This window comes from Pocillopora verrucosa, chromosome 10 (genome assembly GCF_036669915.1).
Source record: "Pocillopora verrucosa isolate sample1 chromosome 10, ASM3666991v2, whole genome shotgun sequence".
Lineage (NCBI taxonomy): Eukaryota > Metazoa > Cnidaria > Anthozoa > Scleractinia > Pocilloporidae > Pocillopora > Pocillopora verrucosa.
The window spans coordinates 5787555-5811989 of record NC_089321.1 but is presented as its reverse complement, the minus strand read 5'-3'; the positions used below and the strand labels follow the sequence as shown (position 1 = coordinate 5811989).

Below are 24435 nucleotides of genomic sequence, written 5' to 3'. Positions count from 1 at the left end.
TGCCTTTAGAAATAATGGGAAAACGATCATCTCTTGCGTTGCTTTGCTCGGTGAGCTCTCCAGCGCTGACTAGATAACATTGTGAATTTCAAAGACTGTTCAAGTTTTCCATTACCCACACGGACCCTAACAAGAGCCATGGACAATCTCGAAACCTTACAGACTGTCTCCGAAAGTTCAAGTCATGTATTCGACCTTGCGTGCACTGTTAGGGTACAAATACTAAAACAGCGTCAACTGTTCTGTTGACATCAACCCTTTAATCCCTTAGAGTGACTATTAATTTGAACATCACCCCTGAAACACACATTAAGGTCATGATAGTAAAGAAAATGATCACGAACTACAAATGTTCTTGATTGTCAAACAAATTCTCCTTGCCAGCACCTTAGGAAATGTATAGAGAAAAGTATGGAGAATATGTATACTGATGTTAGGGTGTAAAGGTTTACCTCACGACAAAAACATCGCAGGAACTTCTTTCAAACAGAGGATGGTCTCTATCGGACTTCAACTCAATCGGATCTGATACGCAGTTATCGCCATAAAGTATAAGGAAAACCTAAATGGAAAGGAAAGACAAAGAGGAGATGATCAAATTAGGTGAGTGTGGAAAGAAACAAAAAATTCATCTGCCCGAGCCTTTCGAAGGTAACAAGGTTATACTGCTCTAAAAGCATAACAAGCCTGGAATTGCTGGAGGAAAAGAAAGGAAGGTATTCCCCCGCCAGAGCAAATGATGCTCAATTACCTTCTAGTTTTAGAGTTTCAATCAGTGACTTATAATATTTCTCAAAATACAATGACAATAGAAAAGTTAAAAGAAAATCTCCTTGATCGCGTAAAAGCTAACAGAAAAAAAGAGACACTAATATGGCTTTAACTGTAGATCACCAAAGGGAAATTTCAAGCGCTGGAGACACTCTTGATTGGCTACCTTACGATTAATTGCGCTGCGTGATTGGTTACAAAATCTTATGTCCCCTCCAATCAGATATCAAGCATATAAAATTTGTATTTCTCGCGCTTCGTGCCAGTTAAGGGTTTTCTTTGAGTTCTCATTCCTTTGCTTCTTTGTTCTCGTTGGCAGTAAACAGTCCGATGAGCAATCGTCCAGAACTAAGATCGATCCGAGGAGTTTCGCGATCGTCCAAAAACCTTCACACATTGTTATGACTTACATTAGCGGATGTTCCAGACCCAAACCAATGACCTGTCTGCAGAGTTATCTGAAACCTGAAAAGATAATGTTAATCGTCCACGTGAGCCTGCAATTGCGACTGTGACCGCTGGCCGAAAGAGCCCGCTGAGGTTGCGGTGGTTAAGCCTTTGACGATTGTGATTTCCAATAGGCTCTAATCTTCTCCATCCTTAAACATCCTTGTTCCTTTTGGTTTATTGTTACTTTAATCGTGTTTTTTCCGTTTTTTTGGAAACAAAGGTAGTCATGCAGACGATTTAAATAAAGTAAATCACCTTTCAGTGATGGCTGGCGCTTTAGGATTACTCCCACTGGTATTTTCCGTGATATACACAGCCTGTGCCTTCTTGTTGTCGTGTTTGTCCGCTCGTATGCAAAAACCAATAAGAACTAGGTACAGCAATAAGATGACGACGACGAGAACTAACGCCAATGGAGACCGCTTCAACCTGTACAACAACAATAAAATGAATAAATACATAATAATACAGAGGAAAGAACCCATGGTAGGATCACTTTGTCAACACATAAATGCGACATCAGCTGTAGGTAACACTCACTCCTCTAGATTCAAGCTAATATCGAACACAGTCAGAGAGGAGTTCATTTTGTGCGCATTGTACTTTTGTGCACTTTCATTGATTCAATCTCCAAGTCCATCACAGGATTACCCCAAGCATCCTGTCAGACTTTCCCAACACTTTGCCGCAATCTGTTCAACTCCTATAACTGTATGTACAGAGAGGCACTGTGAGAGAGAAGCGTCTTTCCCAAGAACGCAACAAAATGACCCGGCCAGGTCTTAAACCCCCGGACCTTGCGAGCCAGAGTTCAGCACGCTAAAAATTATGCCACCACGTCTACGACGCAGGGCACGAACACGAACATGGAATTCGTCTTCTTTTCAACCGTTGTATGCTCTCATCACGTAACAAACAACCCACGTGGGAAAAGAAAGTGTGATTCGTGATGTGACCAAACAACGGCTGCAGAGAGATCATTGAGAGAGATTAAACTCACCTGACTGGATCTGTTAGATCTTTTACTGTCAGTGAGTTTGGTGGGTACAGAAATGCTCCACTGAACGAGGTAAGATGGTTACATCTGTGCAGGACAGCAAAGCATAGAAACAGAATGAAAATCAACATAATAGTAGCTTCAGTGTATTCCTGTTGAGTAGACCAACCTTGAGTGTCTAAAGTAATTCGGAATTTCGAGGCCTTAACTTTACTACGCTCTATGAAGAATATGTATATCTACATCAGAGTACAATGGGTTAAGACAAAAGAAAGCTAACCTGCAGTGAAACATTTGCGGTGTGTTAAGATCTATCATTCTGCAGCCTTCAGTGGACCACTCTTTCACCACCTTGTTCCAGTAGAAACAGCCCATCCAGTGAACACTCAATAGGTAAGTGAGACTGTGGCCCTTATTTATCTGCGTCCACAAAAAAGACATTAATTTGTTTTACATTTAAAGAGAGTTGCCTTCTCTGTAAAACAGAGTAATTTGGCATTATCAACTTAGTTGATAACGTAAATTGGCCACCGTTAAGAGTTTCAAAGCTGACGTTTTGAGTGTTAGCCCTTCGTCAGAGCGTTAGCCCTTCGTCAGAGCGTTAGCCCTTCGTCAGAGCGTTAGCCCTTCGTCATTCGCTCTGACGAAGGACTTACGCTCGAACTTCAGCTTTGAAACTCTTTACGGTGGCCACTCTCCCACCAACTCGGCACCACAGTTTCTATAGAAACTAACCTCCCTTTCTTCGTTTTACTTCCTCAGTAAGCCTGTCCGGAAAAAATTACTTTAATCAAGTCAACACAAACTGAGTCCTGATTTTTGCCAAGATGGTTCGACAACACAAACAATGCCTCTCCTTACCCCGTGAAGAAGTGTTATCAAAATAAATCATAATAAGCATGTCATGTGTAACTTTTTTATCCACAGGACCGCGTCATTTTCCTTCAAGAGCAATACTGATATCTATCTATTATCAATTTTTCTATCTATGACTCTGAATATAAAAAATATTAGATGTGATTTTTATATATTCAAAGTCATTGATTCATTACTTCACGGTTTATTACGAACGAACATAACGACCAGCTCCCAGTTGGCTTGTTCGCTCGGTTGGTAGAGCACTACACCGGTATCGCAAAGGTCATGGGTTCAAATCCCATACAGGCCTGAATTTTTTTTTCAAGCCTTATTTTCACAACTGCTTGGGTAGTGTTCATTACTGCGAAGATCGCTATCGTATTAATTATCTATCTTTGTTGCAGAACTTTTATCAAACAGAATTGCTTAACTTAACTACATATTAAGAATCTGAAATATAAAGTTCTCCAATGTGAAATACTTATCTTTCTAATAACAAGGAATTAGTTTTAGGCGGATGCGAGAAGAGGCAGATGTAAACAATATTACGTTGTCCTGCAGTACTTATCCATTTGCACAAGACTCCGATAGCACTTACCGATCTAATCCGATAGTATGCTCTGTCTTCCATGACAACCCTCACATACACAGATTCTGAACCTGAAGTAAAGAGGAATGATCAATAACAACAACAATAAGAGAAACAACTACAAAAACAATAACAAAAACCACACCATTTTCCACTTAACTTTTTCACAATCAATTAATGTTTCCTGCGTTTTAGGACGAAAAAATTCCCAAAAAAGTCACCAAAAGCAATTAAAAGCAATTCTTTATTAGGTGTAAAAAGTAACACAGGATTGCGTGGTTTTTCTTTCACTCTGCTTGATTGGCCAACAACGTTGTTGTTATCAGCATTCTTGCTCTTATCTTTTCATTTTAATACGGAATTCCATAGTTAGTGAAACAGGAGGCCAGCTACCGTTTTTAAACTGGTCATGACGTATGTTCATGTTCACGCCGCCTTCCCCTGAAATTGAAGCGGTGAGTTCGTTTTGATCTCGTACAGATGAACCAGGTTTAGCTGTGCTGCAAAGGTAAGGCAATCAACAAAAGGTCACTTTGCCATAAAGATCTATGAATACGTGTTATAGCTCGATATTTGCCAAGTTGTTTGTTATTCGTTAGTGCTTTTCCCATGATGTCAAAAAACAACTACTTATTTCTTCCCATCAAAGTTTCTAGCTAACCAATACCTTATCCAGAACTTCGATCTTAGGGAGAGGGCTTGAGAGAGAGATAGTGAGATAATGATTAGTTTTAGTCCCAGGCTTCACGCGACAAATAACCGATCTTAGCGCGCCATTTATGGCGGTGTCTATTCGTATTCCCTTTTCTACTACCACACCCCTCCTCCCTCCTAGCTTCAATTAATCAATACCTGACAATCAGTTTGACTGCAAATCCAGCTGGCAGCTTGGAAAGTGGTTCAAGATGAACATGTAACACCTGGTTAGACATCTTTTTGGTTTCGTTTATGACATGAATATTTTCATGCTTCCATCGCAGAGTAAATTTTTCCATGCGTTGCGTGGTCTGACAATAAACAAGCAAAGAGATAGTCAGTTCGTCAGTCGATCATACTTAAACTTAAGTTTAAAGACGTCTCACCATTGTTCAAGCATTTGCAAAAATCTGGTCTTGATGTTTAAACATCAGCGAGCAAACAGACGATTAGCCATTTCTCCACCCATCGTGACGAGAGAGAAAAAAATTCGGTGACTAAATTTGCAGCGAAAGTCGCGAATCTAGCGAACTGCGTTGGCAGTCATGTTGTAAGCCGTAACTTTTATTACTTAATTTTTATGGTATAATGTTTACATACATATTTTTTTATGGCGACCATTTTATGATTTTAGGTCGCGGGAAATGCAAATTTAAAGAAGATGGGATAAAGGCCCTTCCAGACAACGCAAAAACTTCCCAAAATTGGGAGTCTACCCGACTGAATTCCGCTTCTTTAGGACGAAACTTTTCAATAAATTTAAGAGAGAAAGGTTTTAAAACAAAAACGAAACAAAAAAATGAAAGTAAATTGACCACTTTACCTTGTTAAGTTCATGAGGCATAAAGATGTCAATGCCACGACTAAGGTTTCTCACTTCGATGTCCTCTCCATTGCAGTCAGTAAGGCTGAGGCTGCCAACTTGTGAGTGATGCTACAACGAAATGAATATATCTCATGTTAAGCGCCTTTCGACTGAATGACGTGATGGTAGTAGCAAGGTGATGACAATAGTCAATCAAAAAAAAGTGAACAACATAATGGCCGATGACAACTCAAAGTAAGTGGCGGGAAAAACGGCGCGTATTTCCTAGAGCAAACACATAGCGTATAAAAGCAAAATTTCTTTCGAAATTTAATTGAAAATTTCTTTCACGAACGATAGTTTAGAATATAAATAGGAACATTGATGTCTACTGAAAGAACTGGCCTACTCCATCCTGGTTTCTCCGGTTTCAGTAGCAAGAGGCGAATAGCATTTCTTTTGTTCAGCGGAGATGCTTCTCCAGTGCTGGCTAAATCCCAGTATTTCATCTGGTTTCCTTTTCAAAGTGAGAATTCAGTACCTTACCCCCCTTCCCTTTCTCTCATCCCTCCCCCCCCTACCTCCTCACACCCCCTCCCCCTCATAAAAACAGTTAGGTCTGGGCATGGCTAGTGCCCAGGCAATCCATCATACTTGCCATCATACGAGAGCGTCTCTCACTTTGAAACCATACTTGAATGATCTTACCATTTCACTATAAAAGGGATTTTCTTTGTACACAGTCATCACAGCCCCATAACAGCTCCCTCCGGCAGCAGCCGATGCACCTCCGAGATGTTTTTCGAGATTCACAGGCACGTGGAATTTGACAGCAGCGTGAGAGAAGATTGTATTATCAATGGAAGCTATCTGACTTGCATTGACGCGGATTTTGGGCGAGTTTAGTAAAAGAGGCTTCTCCCCAAGAACTTGCACAGACAACCTAGCCTAGGAAATGATAACATTATTAGATCAGTATACTTTAATTTTGTGATCACTACGACGTTTCCACCACGAGTGACACTATTTGTCGTGTCATAAAGGTGGTGCGGAGAACAAATCTGAGTACCCATGAGAAATCGAACAAAATAAGATGTTTCCGATAAGACTCCGTCGAATGAAAACATCTCGGTATAGCGGTATGTCACTTGGAATGTGAGCGCACCGAACGAGTACAAGAGCCAATAACGTACCTTGACAAGTTTCTCTGCCGCTTCAGTTGCCTTTAGTAGGAAATCATCTCTAATCTCTTTTTTGATATGCGGTCTTTTAGTTCTAGGTAAAAGAGTAAATAAAGTGTCTGAGAGCAAAAAAGGAAAAAAAAATGTATCGAAGGTCATGCAGTATTGCATTATTGTTGCTTCACTTTGTTCTGTGATTGGTCCAGAAAGCTCGCGCCACTTTCTCAACCAATCAGATACAAAACTAAAACCAACCGCCACTTGGTCACCCGCGTTTTCCCGCGCTTCGGGCACTTTGCTTTTACCTTTAATTTTCACTGGCTCCAGCATACCTGAGAATTAGTAGTGAAGATGCTTCAATCAGGTCCGATGTTACTCTTGTTATCGCCTTGATAAGTTCTTCGCTGAGGACAAATCTGCCTTCGATCCTTCTACCACGCATCTTTTGGTGAGCCGACTGCATCATATCACTCAGATGCTGCAGCAGTAACGAGGCCAATTTCACACTGGTCTCCGTGAGCTGTGCATGAGTGGGCGTAAAAAAAGAACTCCTCAATTGAATGCAGTTTCTGATTTTTTTTTTTTTTGAAAGAGAGGCTAATGTAGGGGTTTCCTAAGTGTGATGTTGGGAGTTCCAGGAGGTCTAAAGAGGTATAGCCATGTTCTTTCGCTCAATAGCAAAGGAAGATTGAAAATTCATTGTTTTGAACAAAGGATATCAGAACTTTGAATGTCAGAGAGTCTTTCCTTTTTGCGTACATCATTTCTCGAAATAAACCATTCTCACAAAAGCTTAAACATATTTTGAAGCTGTTTTGTTAAAAACTGTGTCAATTAGTTTTGTTTTTTGTTTTTTTTATATATATATAAAAGGTGCTTACACCGAAGATATTCGTCTTCGAATTGAGCACATTGAAAATACAAGTTCGTGACTACTTCAAACCTATAGGAAATTCAATATATCAGTTCTGTTTCTAATTTTTTTTAAAGTTAACCACGCTTCAACTAAACATGTTTTGCGGGGTATGAATAAGGTACGTGTCACCCCTGTAATATTCATTTCATCTTTATTAAATTAATACTAAACTATCAAGGGAACGCTACCCATGTTAGCACACTGATTATTACCTCTTCTGGTCTTGCTGTCAGCATCTGTAGAGCTAGGCTTGTCTGAAAGGCTGAATTCTAAAAAAAAAAAAACAACAACAACAACAACAGCCAAAATGATGAGGATCGTGAGAGAGAGAGCGGATTGAAATAATAACCTTTACGTGTTTGAAACTTTTTGGGGATAAATCGCAATTTCTATTCTTTACGCCAATCACGTGTTCAAGCGGCGAAAAACCATTTTACGTCTATTCTCGTACGTGCAATATTTTTAGGCGGCAAGCTGTGTGAAGCAGCCTCACTCAACATTCTTTGGTGCCTGTGACTGAGAAAGGGAACTGCTTCCTACAAGGAAATATGGAAGTTTCACTTGGTTGAGATGCTAATCACCAAATAGTAGGGAAAAGCAAACACTTAGGCGTACGGTATAATGATGGTGCACCCTTGTTAAAACTCATACTGTTAGTATACAGTGATTCCACACTCAAACAATAACATGAAGATGAAGTAAGTCACTACGAAATGTCCTTCATTTATATCTGTATTGAGTTGCAGTTCAAGGTATTTTTTTCATCACCAAAAAATTAAATTTCCGTACTTTCTCTTTTAAGGATTCCAAACATATTTCTTCCTCTTCATTGTTCTTTGCTTACCTTGTCACTCCCAGTGATATTCAAGAGGCGTTGCAATAGCTTTTCTCTGATATCCGTCCTCATTTTATATCTAGAGCTCACATTTTTGACAGATCCAAGCCTGGAAAAGTTAAGGTACATATATTTGAGTTATTCTCATTTCACATCTTGCACAATTCTAAAAATTAACCCATGGAAGTCAATGCTGTTCACCCTTTTTCCCCTAGAAGTAATACGCATGTAATTTCTCCCAACAGTATCAATACAGAATCAAATATTAAGGTCACAAGAATATAGAAAATTATCACGAACTAAAGAAGCCCTTTATTGTTTGAAAAATTATCCTTGTCAAGAGAATATCAACGGCATATATTCTCTTGTCCTTGTGCCAGTGTCACAGAAAAAAAAAACCATACGCAAAAAAGAACGATCGAAGAAATAAACAAAACAAAACAACGCTTGTAGCTCTTTCGTTGCGTCTCTGCCTGAAACACGCGATATCACAGATCTACAAACTCACTAGAACCGGAAGTAAATACCACAAGGACACTAAGGAATCCGAGTGATGCAAGCACTGTGACTGACAACAGCGCTTCATCCCACGGCCGACCACACGCTACAATGGATTATATACCTCGCGATTTACCTGTTCAGGGAATTAGCCAAAGCTGTTATGAATTGTCGGATGCCTTGATCATCTCCTGTGTCACCTAACAGAGACAAGAGCCTCCCATGTGTCTTATTGAACCTGTAAAATCAGGCCAAAGACTTATATTTATGGGTTCCACCTTCCGATTAAAAAATCTCTTAAAAATGAACACCTTAGTGCAAGTGAGAATAATTTGGAATCTCCTTATTCAAATTGTCCAAAATAGTTTCTTTTTTACGTGATAACTTTTGACAGAAAAACTAAAACAACACGTATTTTAAAAAAGTCACCAGTAAGGACTTAAAATCATTAAAATAGTGAAAATCCTTAAATCCCTCCTAAGCTAATGAGAGGTTGCCATTTTTTTAACCTAACCATGCTTGAAGGTTTGTCTAAAGAGAAAAGCAAGAAAACGTATACTCACAAAACTTCTTCTATAGAAACATTCTCTGACATGTTCAGAGGCAACACCCTCACTTGCGTGGGTAAAAAATTCCGCTGTACTTCATCGCTGGCTATTGTCACATGGATTTTAACTACAACGAGAAAGTAACGTTATTTAGGGCAGTCAGTACTTCAATTTCTTCGTTGCAATATCTATGCTAATTTTTAAAGAACAAAAAGGAATAACTAAATACCTAACGCACAAAAGAGCACACAAATGAACAAACCGACTGGTGGACTGGAATCTAGCTGGGTAACCAACAAAATTATTTACTGTTGGACTTACTGGGATAAGGGGCTAACGATACAAACGTCAGCTTCAGAAACTCTTCAGGGTGGCCAATTTATAACATCAACTACATCTACTCCGTGATTAATACCAGTTGAACTACTAACCTGTGTGATTAAAGGCTTCCAGTCCAGGAGGTAAAACAAACTGAATCTCTGATTTGTAGCTGGAGTACACCAGGATTCTCTCCCCTTCCTCGTTACTAAGGCCATCGACAGTATAGCTAATACGGTAACTTGTAGGCCACGCCTAATCAAAGAAATTGGACGCAAGTAAACCTGTATGAAGTGCACCCAATGCTACATGTATGTGGAGACTCTTAATTAGACAAACACTCACTTAGATCTTGATTTTGTCTTCCTACATCCACTGTAAAACGAACATGCCATCTATTAACGTCTAACCCCTAGGAGTGATCAGCATCTAATTTCTCCCAACAGTAAAGTCGCTGAATCAATCATCAAGATCATGAGATTAAATCAACCCAGGAAGCTTTAAAGCTTTGATTGTTAAACGAATTCTCCTTGTCAGTACCCAAAGAAATTTATGGAGAAGATTAAGGAGAATGTAGATACTAATGTTAGGGTATAAGGGGTTAATTGCTCTCAGTCAATGAGCCCATCTGTGACCCAAACCCTGAAAGAAATCTTTTCAAGAGGCCAGCTCGGCCCACCAATCACTGCACAGGATTTATTTCGCTTCGCCCACCACTGGAGCCTATCATGCAAATAAAAGAACTTAATTTCCTCACCTTAGAAGATTTTTCAGAACACGTCAGCTGGAACGCGGTCTCCAAAGCTTCTCCGATGGAAGGTGTTACAACGCATGTTTCACACTCTGGAGTCTTACTAGTGTTGAAGTAGATAGACGCTAATCCTTTCTGACCGGTGTCACGATCATTCACCTTGAGAGTCACCATGTACATATGACCTGGTGGAAAATAGTCACCGAGAACAACAAAATTTTTACTCCTGAGGCCTGTAGTTGTGTGCTTTTCCAAAAGTCTCATCGAGTTTTTCTTGAAACTGATAAAACTTCCCGAAAGCTTTCCAGATGGTGGAATATACGTTGGAATATATAAATCATCAACTTCATCATTGTCATATTTGTCATCGTTATCACCTCCAACATCGTTAGTTGAGGTTGTTGTAACACCACTTCCTGTTCCAAGTCCCTTTCCAGTGCTTAGGCCAGCACTGCTACCAGTGCCAATTCCTACACCCAAAGTGGGCCGTCTGGTTGTTTCAGTGGCAGGGAAAGGTCCATAGAAATTAGAATCTATACAGATACGACCACGACCAAATCTTTTTGGCGGTGATCTTGTAGCAGCAGTTCTCTTGAAAGTTAATGGCTTACTGGTTGGTCTTGACCCTCTAAGAGGGTAAAAAGTAGGTTTTGAGGTCAACGGCGTTACTGTACCATGAAAAACAGAGTCAATCATTGGATTGGTTATTGACTCACTAAAACATTCTTCCTCTCTCTCGGGCGGGTCAGAGCCACCAAGTTGAACGTGATAAATATACCACTCGTAAGTTATGTTGGTATTGTTTGAGGGGCATGACGAGCATAGGCCCATAATGACGAGAGGTGCAGTGGGATTCACAATACCCTTGTCACACTGAAGGCAATCAGTAGACAACCTAAAGAAATAACATAAATAAAAAATAAATAAGATAACCTAATAACCCAATAAGTAAATTGGAATGTAACAGTGGGGCTTCTCATTCATTCACTCTTTGTCTACTGCCGCATTCTTCGAGTTGGCTCATGTAAAGGGAAGAAAATTGGAGAACAGGAAAAAAAACTTCAGGGTAAGGACAAGAAACAACAACAGAGCTGAACCCACATGTGATGCCAGGTTTGGAAATGGAACCCAGGCCACACCTAGGGAAGACGGAAAACATCTCTGTTGCACCATCTGCTCACCCCTACACCCAACATTGCTTCCATCTGTAGTTCTGTCTTTAATCTTTAATCAACAAAAGCTACTATGACGCTCCAAAAAGCAAAATCACATCAAAAAAGACTGGCAACTTACAGATGTCCACGTCCAGGGTTCATGAGTAGAATCTTTGAGGCTTTGGCTTTTCTAGAATCCTTTGCCACTGTGACCACAAACTCATAGGAGTCAAATGAGTTGCCTTCCAAAAGCCAGTCTACTTGAAACTTAAGAACACTCTGGTTTCTGCTCATTGAGACAGGTGTCCTTGAATCATTGAAACATGACTTGGCTTTGTCTTTTAACAGGTGGCAACTCCAGTGAAACCTGTGTGGAGGAGAGTATGTACAACAGCAAGTTACAACACGAAGAAACAAATGTATATGCATGGTGACTGTTACAGAATAATTAGGATCTTTTGTCATGATACTTCATAGCTCTTTCCCACCCAAATACAATGTGCATATGATTTTACCTGGCTATTTAATGCACTGTTAGGGCTGAAAGGAAACTGTGATAAAGGAATATGGCCTATAGAACACTGCAAATACAACACTGCAGGACTTGAACAAATGATGACATCTAAATACAACTTTTGCAGTTAACCCTTTAACTCCCAGATCAAATTTGAAATTCTCCTTACTGTCAACAATAAAATGCTTATAATGTTAGTTCAGAGAATTTAGTATTGGATCAGCTTATTATCCCCAAATTGATATTTTTCTTTATTCTCATAACTTATCTGGTTGATATTTTATTGATATTGTAAGGAGAAATTCTCTCTTGGTCACTCATGAAGTTCATGAAGGTCACTCGTGGAAGTTTAATGTATTAACCCTTAAAAGGGTTAATACATTTGCATGTGGCAATATATATTTCACTGTTCTCATGGCAAGTCATTTATTAGTTATTGATTGTTTCTTTGGAAATACTCTGAAAGATAATACATAATTTTTTTTTGGGAAGTCACCTCAGTGTCACATCCTGAAAACATGTGAAAAGGAAACTAAGAGGAAAAGCCTGCACTTAATGCCAGTTTTCCTACCTTAGTAGGTGACTCTCATCTGGAAAATCAGGATCATAAGAGGGTGATGCATCCATTACAATTTTTTCGTGTGTAGAGGCAACAACTGCATAAGTGCCCCCTTTTATCACAGCCACCAGATGACTCTTCACAACTGTCACCCTCACTTTGGTCAATGAGGCTAATCCTGTATTCTTTCCCCTAACCTATGCACACGAGGGACATATATAAATGTTAGCTGAAAAACCACATTCACATTTCAGTAACATCTTAGATCCACTACTCGACAGACAAAGAGCAACACATTATAATTATCTACTTGTTGACTACATTTCCTTGATAACATTGCACGCATCTCTTGAACTGATCTTAAAAAGAGTGAAAGTGAAAAGATCCATAAACAGATTCCAAGTTCCATACCTCAAGATGGAAATAATATTCTCCATAATCCAGCAGATGAGGAGGAAGGATAAGTGCTCCCCTTGTGAAACTCACTCCTTCTGGCTCAACTGTACCTCCTTCTTGGGCACCAGATGCAGCAGTTACCTGACAAGGTGAATTTAAAAAGATTAGAAAGAAAGATATGACTTTAAAGAGATGAAAATCCCACTCCTATGTTAATGTTTTTGTCATCACTATCATTATCATCATCATTTTGTTATTGCTATTGTTATTGTTACAGTTGTCATAATCATTGTTGTTACAGTTAACATCATCAATATCACCATCATTATCACAATGTTATTAACGTATTAAAAACCTTCCAATAAATACCTTCCACATGTAAATAAGTTGATCAGCCTTACTGCAGTTTACACCAACATCAGCCTCTAAACGAAGCTCCTTTGATCGAAACACCTGTAAAATACATCATTGGCTGTAATCAGAGTTTCAAATATTAATAACAATTAAAACAATTAAGTCAGACAACACATTTTCACAGGTTTTTATGATGTGATAAACCCATGTGTGATGTTGGGCAAGTCAAATGCGCAAATCAAATGAGTGAGTCAATTTGGATACAAGTTTGCCCAAGTTTCCCTGGCTAGTTTTTTTTTTCAACCACATGGAATAAGAGAACCAATTTTGCATTGTCATTCAGGAAATAAATTTCTACATGTTATGTTAAAATACTATAGCATAATCAGGCAGTGACTATATGTCTCCTGATTCCAATACAACTTTGCATTAATACAAAACCACACTACATTAGCCACAGGCTATACATGAACTCCCCCTTCCCCACCCCCCACACTTGCTTCATTAACAAGTTTTGTCTAAAATCTCTATGTTATAACCCACCTTTCCACTATTAAGTCCAAGCAAAGTGACAGCTGGTGGGTAACAAGCTGGTAATTTGGTCACATAGACTATGATTGATGTTTCCTCTGGATTATTAAGTGGATTAGAAGCAACAAGGTTGATTCTGTGCTCCCCTTCCCTATGCACAACAGGAAAAAATGACAAAGACAAAGTTTTCAATGAAGTGTTGTGAAACCTAAACCAAAGTAGATGTAATCACAAAGGCAAATGAGACAAACAAAAATATCACAAGTAGCCAATAAAGACAAACAAAACAAGCAAACTACCACAGAGGTGCAACACATAAGTCACTAAGTCACAATTGGTTTAAGGGTTGAATTCAATTAGTTGAGAAAGTGGCCCAAGTTTTCTGAAACAATCACAGAGCAAAGTAAAACAAAATCAAAGCAGTTCAAGCCATTGCCTTGGTAAAACTTCAGATTGTTGTTTCTCTCTGAACCTGCCATTTAAGCATTTCATATCAAGCTCATTCTTGGTCATAGAAGCATATACAAAAATTCCTCGTTAGATTCTTACCTTGTGTAGTTGTGAGTAATACTTGTTGATGTGGTATTTATCACTGATCCATCTTCAAAGTCCCAACAGAAGGTAACATTAGTCCCCTTCTTCACACTTGCGGTCAAATGGGAAGGCCTTCCTAACAGCACTGTTGAGTCATGATGGATGGAAAGCTGTTGAAAGAAACCATGATTGAAAGGTACACTCAGTGTCTTCATTTCAGGCAAAAATGAAGATTCTTCCCACTATCTAAATTTATCCTTCTCAAACTCTTACCCCAGATATTTCTTCATACACAAAGACCAAAAGTTCATTAGACCAAACAGAGCTGACTTCATTTTCTGCCTCAGCTTTCACAATAAACCTTAAAGACAAAATTTGGCAGAATTAATTCTACATAACTGTCCAAAATACTCTCATGTTGACGATCACACCAAATGATCCCTGGTTTCCATGGCACTGTAGACTGACTAGGAAAATTTCTTGTCCTCATAGATTTCATGCCAAGTCATTGAAGGTTACTCCCCTCCTTCCCCAAGAATTTCTGTATGTTTCCCATGGGGGGGAAGGGGGGATGGGGGAGGGGGGAAAGCAGTGCCAAAGTGGCAGTGCCAGAGTGCACTGCTTGTCCAGGACTACATAACAATGTCTGGTCATAGCTACAGCCCAGACATCTTGATTCTGATTCCAGAGTCCATCATCAGCATCTTGCACCACCAACAAGGGAAGTGTACTGCATTCTTAACAAGTAAGCCAAACAAAGTGGTCCACCTCACCTTCCTGGTTTCCAAAATATGGCAAGCATAAGATTGCCTAATGGTGCATGGACCCTGTCATTCCTGTGAAACCTGATCTTGACATTTCCCTTTGGTCCTATTGCAGGTAATACCTCTGCAGTGAATGTTGTTTCCTCACCTGTCCCCAATATTACATGTGGCTTCTCGGGTTTTAATATCACGCCTAGAATAATCACTCAAAGAATGAGAGTGGTGCCATTTATAAAGACTTTTCTTTGTACATGTTTGTTGTTCAAAGCTTCTTCAAAATCAGCCTGTTCCATGTCTGCTGCTTTGGTTTTGTGTCAGCATGCCTCTTAGACTCTCTGTGCATTGATGTTTTTAGAGTTTTTCAGCAAATCCTAAATTTCTAGCCTAGCATGAATCTTCATAGCAAGTTCAGGTCATCGTTTCCCAATTTACTTGTCTACTTTTTCTATACTGTTATCTTGTATTTTATGGTGACAACCTTTTTATGTCTAATCAGCTTTGCTGTTTGTCAGTCAGAGATGATTGAGGCTGCTTGTTGATTTGAAAATCCTCACCCTTTAGCCCCTAGGAGTGACTAGCATCTAATTTCTCCTTACAATATCCCCCTGAATCAAACATGAAAGTCATGAGAATAGAGGAGATGATCAACAACTAAAGCAGCTCTTGATTGTTAAACAAATTCTCCTTGTCAGCCTCTTTAGAAGTGTATAGAGAACAGTATGGAGAATATGCATACTGATGTGAGGGTGTAAAGGGTTAATTGAACTGTAAAATGGACTGAAATTGAACCAAACCCTAAACCTCAGGACAGCATTTGTCTGATCTTACTGACCCCCTAGAAATAATATGTCAGAATTCTCCTGCAACCTTACATACATGCATCATCTTCTTACTGCAGGAATGGGGAGGGTATGCAAAAAATATCTATTGGCAAGTCTAATTGTGTTTTGAGTCAAGACTGTCAATTAACTTTTGAGTGGTACTGTATGTTTATACAGATAATATAATGTACTCACCTTGCAGTCTTTTAATAGGGCACACCTGCTCCACTGTTTGACTTACACCACGATCATAGAATACAGCAATTGTCACATTATACCGCTGATGTGCAAGGGAGAATGAGTGAGACACCTGTGGAACTGGACAGGAAGAAAACACACACCTTAACCTCAAACCAGTCTGAGTATAATTTTTCATAATAAAAAACCTTTTATAATAAAAATTATATAAATTTTGCACTTAGTACTTAAGTCGAGAGGCTCACACTATGTGAGATCAGTCTGATTTCCATGGCATGAAACCAGGGTTGTCACCTAGCAACAGCTGTTGGCCACATGAATTGCCCCTTACATTTCTTTTGCTGGCTCTTGTATCAAACAAGAATCTCAGGAGCCCGTCCCCCCCTTCTTGGACAAGTCATCTTTGAGTTGCCTCGCTTGAAATATCAGCGATATTTCTTGACTAAAACCCTACTCAAACCAATCTGAGTTTAATTTCCTTGATAAAAAAATTGTTTTATTAATAAAATTAGTCAGCATTTTGAGCCAATTAAGTGACCCACACATCATGAGATTAAGGGTGTTCTGACCCACCCTGGATGAGATGCTAGTCCATCATCTGCTACCCCTAACATGTTGTCAGGGTTCTCTCAGGGTTTGGAATAAACCAAAATTTATTCATTTATTTATTCATTTATGTGTGATATTTAGAAAGGCTGGCCCTGTTCAGCTTGAAACCTGCTTCAACTGGACAAGCCTGTATAAACTATTACATGGCCAGACCACAACACTGAGAGCTGCATTCCAAACTCTTTGCAAGAAGCGCATGGGTTCTTAAATGTCCCTTGCTAACCAGTACAGAGAAGATGCAGTAGACATGGACCTTCTATTCATTTGTGGATGTATTAGCAAATGCAGTACATTCTCTTCTCTTATTCTAAAACCCTGAGAGTTGTTTGGGTCTATTGCTTGAACCCTCAACCTCCCATACATTGGTCAGGAGCTCTACAAGATGAGCTTATCGACTAACCACAATGGCACACGGAGACGCAGTGGCCTCATGGTTAGTGTGCTCAACTCCAGATCAGGTGGTCCGGGTTTGAGCCCTGGCCGGGGTCATTGTGTTGTGTTCTTAGGCAAGACACTTTACTCTCACAGTGCTTCTCTTCACCCAGGTGTACAAATGGGTACCAGCAAATATGCTGGGAATAACCCTGTGATGGACTAGCATCCCATCCAGGGGGGAGTAGCAATACGCCTAGCTGCTTCATGCTAAGAAAACCAGAGTTAAGCACTGGCCCCATGGGCCACTTGGGCCTGTATAAAGGCTTTACTACTTTTACAATGGCACTCAAATTTCAAAATAAATATGTAAGTTAAACCTAGCTTACAACAATATTAACTTGCTCACCTGAGGTTGTGATATTTGGGGAAGAATCATTAAAATTCCATTTATAGATAACACTACATCCCTCTAAATCCAAGATTCTGGCTTTTAATATTGACGACATGTTTGCTTCAACACGCAAACAATCCTTGCTATTCTTCTCAAGTTCAATGCTTGCCTTAAAAGGTTCCACAACAACATTAAAGGTCTGACACTTCCAACTAATAGCGTTTGACACTGTGACATTGATTGTAAAATTGCCTGAACTTCTAAAGATGTGGGAAGCAGTCATACAAGAGTAATCCTGTGAATTGTGATCTGGTGAAGAATCTGTTGCAGTATATGGAACAGTTCTATCCCCAAAGTCAAATCTAAATTCAGGGAAGGACCCCTGCTCAATCATAAATTTGAAATAAACCAATTTACAGCTTCTTATTAATGGAAATCTGATGGGCACTTTGCTACCTCCTTGAAAGACAGTGACAAGTTGTAAGCCAGATATTGGAACCAAAACCCTAACACGACTGCATTTCCGCTGGAATGAGAACAAGTTACGTGCAAAAACACAAACCTCCTGACTGCCATACTGTTGAAATATTATATCTTTTGAGATATTCATTGAATATCCAGTTAAATGAACTCTTGCATCGTTGTAAACCTTTCCTTGAACAGACCATGTTATAAAAATGCTGTCAGCTGTTTGATTTCCTTGTTTTATTCTGTTCAAACCACTGACTTCATCTGCCAATCTTTTGATAGAGAGTATTGATTTAACAGTGGCTAAGGTGCCTTTCGCAGCTTGGTTTGGAAGAATATTATGTAATGATTCAAGAAGTGGGACGGATGTTGAGTAGATATTACTTGCATTTGTTCCTCCACACTTGATACTTTTGTCTCCATGACAACTGTAAGCAAAAAAATAGATGCACTCTATAGAAAAAAAAATGCTGTTTTTTTGCTTCAGAGCTATTAGTTTCATACATGTATCTTCCTCACATAATTGTATGCAAACCCTGGCCTGAGAGAGAGAGAACATAAGTATCTATCCCAAGAACATGACATGTTGACCATCATGTAGTCATGCAGGTATCAAACCTGAACAGCTTGGTTTGGCTTTCACATCTCCCACAGAAAAGAAGGCTTGATAGAGAGGGGGAAGTATGAACTTCTTATCTCTAATACTGGCCTCCTCCCCCCCTCTACCCCTCTCATTGGATCCCCTACCAAATTCTTCCCCCAAATCAGATAATTTTAGTTAGGGCTAGTTGGCAATACCCCCTGAAAATCAAACTACATGTCCTGGTACCAGTACTATTAACTGTTTAACCCCTAAAAGTTGCCGGCATCTAATTTCTCTTTACCATATCACCCCAGAATAAAAAATTAGGGTCAGGAGAATAAAGGAGCTGATCACCCAGTAAAGAAGCTCTTGATTGCTAGACAAATTCTCCATGTCTGCATCTTAAGAAATGTTTAGAGAACAATGTGGAGAATATGCATACTGATTTTAGGGTGTAAAGGATTAAAAGACATTGCTTATAAATTAATTTTAAACAATAATTTATAATAATAAATAATTTTAAGCAGACATTTAATACCTCGTGTTGCAGTGAATATCATTGGTGGTGGCATTCTTGTCTATTTCCATAAGGCAAATACAGATACTTCCATTTCTTACTGCAGCATAACGGTAGCTGCCAGGGAACAAAACAAATTCAATTACATTTGGCTCACTGGCATAAAGCCACACCTTCTGATCCAGGAACCGCTATCACACTCTAAGACTAACCCATTAATGTCTCCTGATCATACCAATGACTTCATATCATCTTTCCAAATTCTTAGCCAAACTCTCAATCATTGAAGTTCTTTGCATCTACACTGTCTCTCAACTGTACATGACTTTTGAATGAACTCCACATATCACCCTGCGTTCAGTGTTTTCCATATAGTTTTTGGGTGTTGTGCAGCCAATAAAAATAGTACTTGCAGGAAATAAAATTTATTTCAGATCAAGACAGATGTGGCCCCGCTTTAAAGCCAGCCCTTCAGAAACAAGAATCGAAAGGAAACCAGCTTCTCCCCTATTTGTGGAAAACAGTGTGTGTCGGTATTTAAAGGGTTTAAACTGATTTATTGTGAAGAGTGACACTAAGGGTTATTAGCCATATGCTTTTAAAACAAGTGATGAAGTGAAGGCTATGTTGTTGGGGAAAAAGTTCTAACTGAATTCTGATAAACGAACTACTGAATTCTCTTTCTGAATGTTTGTGTATTTCCAAGGAAAATTTAACAAGGAGAATTTGGCATTACATCAAAACCAACCTACAGATACCAGTTTCATCAGTCTTCACCAAGTTAACTGCAATTACAGTGTCGTCATAAAAAAGAAAATTAAAAAAGTGACTTTAAGGTGGAATGAACCTAACCTAAACAACTAATTTTGTTTTCCCCAAACTTTATCTTTTCAACTCACCAAATAACACTTACCGGTTAACACACTGACTGACACAGTTCACTGGTGTCATAGGATCCCTTTGAGCAGATGTGTGGGATGAGCCTTTACTAATGTAGCCATTAGTGACATCCCTGTTATTGTAACAGCCAATGTACCATGGCACTTGAAAAGAAAAAAAAGAAAAAAAAAAAGAGTTGTGAGAAGTTTTAAATAGAAATCTTTAATAAAAATCTTTAAAAGCACCCGAGTTATTTAGAAAAATATACTTTTAACTAAAAGTTAATAAATCAGGATGGTGTCACTATCTTGGACCTGGGCAAATCCCCTAGAGGAATTTTTCATGGCAACTACTCATGATAGGGCTCGTTTTTGGTGTCATTTCTATATTTTGTTTACATTGCGCACTTTAAAAAACTCACAAACGGAAGCTCTTTGCTTATGGAAAGATCTTTGCTCATGGAAAATCCAAAACCGGAAGATAATCCTTGGTAAAGAGGGAAAGAAAGAGTATCATTCTGTCAAAAAAGAAAAAGAATCCTTTGTGAAAGTGACTTGTACTAGAAGAGCTCCAAGCTGGCGTCCAGATTTCGACCATTTTGCTCCTGCTGTAGCATCCAATACCCGATAAATTCAATAGAAGAACCTTCGGTCATTTCACACCTTACCCGCTCCTGACACTTCTTTAAAAGAAAAGTTGCTTAAATTACATTTTTATTGTAATCTGCAATTAACAAACCTTCTATGATCAGAAGAAAGGCTTTCTTATGATGCATAGTTCACTAGGATTTTAGTGAAACCCGTGCGCATACAAATTTTTTCTGAAGGACACCTGTGACAGTGGGAAATAACCTTAACTTGCAACTTTCTACAAACCAGCTTACTACTGGATCAACAAAACATTTGTACAGACTAAACAATCCTGCATCTGAGCAACTGAATTTTTCAATCTCACGATGGATATAATAAAGTGGTACATGTCATTGAATGTTGTGTTGTATAATTTTAGTCTAATCATGATTTCAAATCAAACTTGTGCTGTATGGCGCTCCAACCGAAGCAAATTATTGACGCCATACAAGCGCTGCTTCTTGTCAATAGCTGCATCAATTTGACACAGATATTTAAGTCACAAACCGGAAGAACTGAAAAGCGTGACAAGTGAGTAAAAATAGAAAAAAAAAAAAATTGGGGGTCAAGCCAACCAGGAACCCCTTGTCTCTTCCAGAAAGACTTCTTCCATTTTTCAATAGACAATTTTTGCTTTTTTGCTTTCTTGCTTTCTCATATTGAACTTTTTATGTAAAGAAAAAATTAACAGTGTTATTCAAAACACAATTAAACAATAAAGTCATGAGAATAAAAAAAATGATAGTCTACTGAGAAAAATCTTGATTATTAACCAATTCCTCCTTTTCAGTTCTATAGGAAATGCACAACAAACAGAGAAAAGTGTAGAAAATTTGTATACTGATGAAAGGTCTACAGAGTTATTTGAGTAAAGCTCCTGTAAATTGCAACTATTTGTGACTCTTACCCCTTGCCACCTGTGAATTAAATAATTGTCAAGAACAGCTACCCTCTACCAACTGTAGTAGAGTATCAGAACATAATTATAATCCGGAAGTCTGATGTTCCCCTGATCCCATGTCTAGGACAAGATAAGAAAGTTGGAATTTGTTTTTTTACTTATGATACATAAAGCAGATTTTTGATAACTGGATATTCCTCAGAACTTAAGAATCATGGCTCAACATGTGAACTGCCTTTTTTATATCTTGAGGAGACCTTTCTACACCAAAAGGTGCACACTCTCTGACAGTCAGTTTGTCAAAGGAGAAATTCCCAGTCCATTTATTAAGATCAGAGAGAAAAATCCACACTAACAGTGTATCACCTGGGTGAAAAAGACGTTATTCCATATGTTATACACAAAAATGTGCACCACGAAGGGACGGAGAATCGATTCTAAAAACAGGTGCACTGCTTGTTTTAGAAACATATGGCAAATTATTTATCGCAATGCACTGCCACGACAAAACATTCTCTCCCTTTTTATGAATGATAAGCTCGCTTTCTTGGCACTTCGAAAACTTAAAGGAAATCTGAAACTATGCATTTACGTAACATATCATGGGGTAAAGATTATTTTTCAAGCTCCCCGATAATGGAATTGAAAGTCGATATATGTTTGTGCACAACTAGAGAGAATTACTTGCGTCCCAGCCATCTTTTTCACCTTGTTCAATGATGAAATTTTGAAAACTGAGTGATAGTTTCAGCAGATCTCTAATTTTTTTCATATCCGATCGAGAGTAATATTATCATGACCTTGAAATCAAGGTTTATGTTTCGACGGATCGGGTTTTCACTTGTTACGCACATAATCATAATTCCAAATTATCATAAAATTCTATATTTACTCAAAAACTAAAACAACCTGAGCGTGAACCTAATGATTTAATGATTTCTCGAGTACTTCCTCAGTCTTGATCAACCACAAAACACAGTCTCTGTGTTAATTCTCTTTCTAAGAAAATTTTAAGTAACACGTCCTCTGATGTAATAAACCCAGCGTAAATATCGTATTTCAAATGTACGTACTAGCTATGAAGTTTTGTTATTGAACTATTACGACGAAACGAAATCTTAAGACTCCGTAAAGGGAAAACGAACAATTAAGTGCGCAAAACCCCAAAACGACAGTAATTAAATACCAATTGTGCGCTGCGAGTGCAAGTGCTCGACCGTATTAACGATCGCTACCTATAAACATTTATTACACGTTCCACGCAATTATAGTTTATTGTCTACTGTTTTTACACGGATCGAAGAGTTTTCTTTGTGATCTATGACCCCAGAGGCAACACAATTAGACAATGAAAAGAACTAATTTCAGCTGCATCAAATCTAAGCTTTAATTTGCGAAGAATACGTATCTGCCTGTATCTACCGCAAAGAATATGCCAGATTCTGTGTTACTTTAAGTGTCCAGAGATTGACGCGCACCTTAATTTTTGTTAATGGAAGTTTTTAAGGCCTGGCTGAATATTTGTGAATCGAGGTTAAAATAGCGATTTCAAAGTCACTGCACCTAGTACCAGGAGTCCTCAGCGGTCACAGAAAGGCCTGAAAAATTCAATTTGGAGCCGAACGTAACGATAATTAACCAAATGTAACAACGGATGAAATAAACTAACCTGATTCATTCTGCTCTGGTCTTGATCTCGCAAAGAAGCACAACAGTAAAAGCCATGCAAACACAAGATTTGACTCCTTAGCCATTTTTTCCGATGGTTCTTGTCCACATCTTCTCGCCTTTCGACGAAAAATCAAGACATTCCTTTGACCGCGAATCGTAATCCTCGCAGATACGTGCACAGTAGCAACTCTGTTGCGTGTTGTTACTAGTCTCCTGGGAGATCTCCCGGTCAATGGTCACGATACAAGAGCAAAAAGGGCGCAAAAGCCAACAGGGTGCTATTTTTGCGCTTTTCTGTAGTGGTCAAAGAACAAGTAAACTTACTGATTGAATATAAACACGATCTGAACCTGTCATTTATGTCGGAAACGTCCTGTGAGGTGATAGGGTGGTGGACAATTCTACTAAACAGGCATGGTCCGCCAAGAACTCCAAACTGAGAGGCAGTCCCTTGAACTCCCATGAGTGACCGACACAGAAGTTCTCCTTACAATATCAAGCATATAAGAGATGAGAATAAAAACATCAATTAGGGGATTATTAGATGATCCAAAAGTAAATTCTCTGAATGACAGCATATGAGAACTGTATGTCAGCCAGTAAGGAGAATTACAAAAGAGATCTGGTGAGTGAAGAGGTTAAATTGGGTGTACAATTTAAATTTTTAGCCTACTATTGTAGACAGAAAGCCTTAAACAGGATATGATGCACGCGTGTCACATTCCAAATCTAATTTGAATATATTCCTCCTGCATATATTCCAGACATGGCTGACAGGAGTCGATATGCCAAAGTCTAAACAATACTTGTTTTGTCTGTTTAAGAGCAGACAAATCGGAAAGGCTACCTTCTTAAACATTGTCAAGGTCTTTTTTTAGCCTGGATGACACTCTCCCATATAAGCAAAACCCAAGTGCCCCACGACTATTTCAGTTCATAATCCGCATTTCACACCCAATATGTAGTCCGTAATATCTTATACTGACCTACCTCAGATTAACCATACATAACCAAATTCACAGTGGTGCTTGACGATTCAACGCTCTCTAATGTAACGATTTGTTTAAGCTTCGTAGATGTGGGTCTATGCCTGTTTTTTTTTTCTTTGGCGCACAGCTGTGTTGAATGGATGTGCGAAGATAAAGCCATCTTCCGTTTGGGATTACCAATCAAAAGACAACGACATCACGTATCCGTGGAAAAACCTATGGCGTAATTACGACTTAGCAAATGGCGATCCATATGAAATAAAACGACAATCCATTTAGCGTAGCTTATCAGGTATGTGTGTTACTAGATTAGAAGAGTCTTAATTCTCAATAATGGTCGCGGTAAGTTCCTTGACTTGGGTTGTTGTTGTTGTTGTTATTGCTT

The 24435-nt window shown here is 38.8% G+C and overlaps 1 protein-coding gene across 1 annotated transcript in view; it reads right to left on the bottom strand.

The window, feature by feature from the left end:
- LOC131786982 (polycystin-1-related protein) overlaps positions 1–23276 on the bottom strand; it is a 43941-nt gene extending 20665 nt beyond the window's left edge. Inside the window, exons 1-31 of the mRNA XM_059104040.2 lie at positions 23060–23276; positions 19895–20024; positions 19003–19098; positions 17429–18309; positions 16036–16158; positions 15029–15212; positions 14529–14616; positions 14271–14425; positions 13734–13872; positions 13206–13289; positions 12852–12977; positions 12453–12637; positions 11507–11734; positions 10220–11108; positions 9576–9717; positions 9160–9271; positions 8733–8834; positions 8108–8207; positions 7476–7532; positions 6680–6867; positions 6360–6441; positions 5875–6114; positions 5185–5295; positions 4518–4672; positions 4059–4165; positions 3675–3736; positions 2499–2638; positions 2222–2305; positions 1477–1650; positions 1182–1236; positions 453–562 (exon numbers count right to left, since the gene is read on the bottom strand). Coding sequence (XP_058960023.2) covers positions 453–562; positions 1182–1236; positions 1477–1650; positions 2222–2305; positions 2499–2638; positions 3675–3736; positions 4059–4165; positions 4518–4672; positions 5185–5295; positions 5875–6114; positions 6360–6441; positions 6680–6867; positions 7476–7532; positions 8108–8207; positions 8733–8834; positions 9160–9271; positions 9576–9717; positions 10220–11108; positions 11507–11734; positions 12453–12637; positions 12852–12977; positions 13206–13289; positions 13734–13872; positions 14271–14425; positions 14529–14616; positions 15029–15212; positions 16036–16158; positions 17429–18309; positions 19003–19098; positions 19895–20024; positions 23060–23144 — 5414 coding nt within the window. The 5' untranslated portion in view covers positions 23145–23276. The remainder of the gene's footprint in view (positions 1–452; positions 563–1181; positions 1237–1476; positions 1651–2221; positions 2306–2498; positions 2639–3674; positions 3737–4058; positions 4166–4517; positions 4673–5184; positions 5296–5874; positions 6115–6359; positions 6442–6679; positions 6868–7475; positions 7533–8107; positions 8208–8732; positions 8835–9159; positions 9272–9575; positions 9718–10219; positions 11109–11506; positions 11735–12452; positions 12638–12851; positions 12978–13205; positions 13290–13733; positions 13873–14270; positions 14426–14528; positions 14617–15028; positions 15213–16035; positions 16159–17428; positions 18310–19002; positions 19099–19894; positions 20025–23059) is intronic.
- Between the last annotated feature and the right edge of the window lie 1159 nt (positions 23277–24435).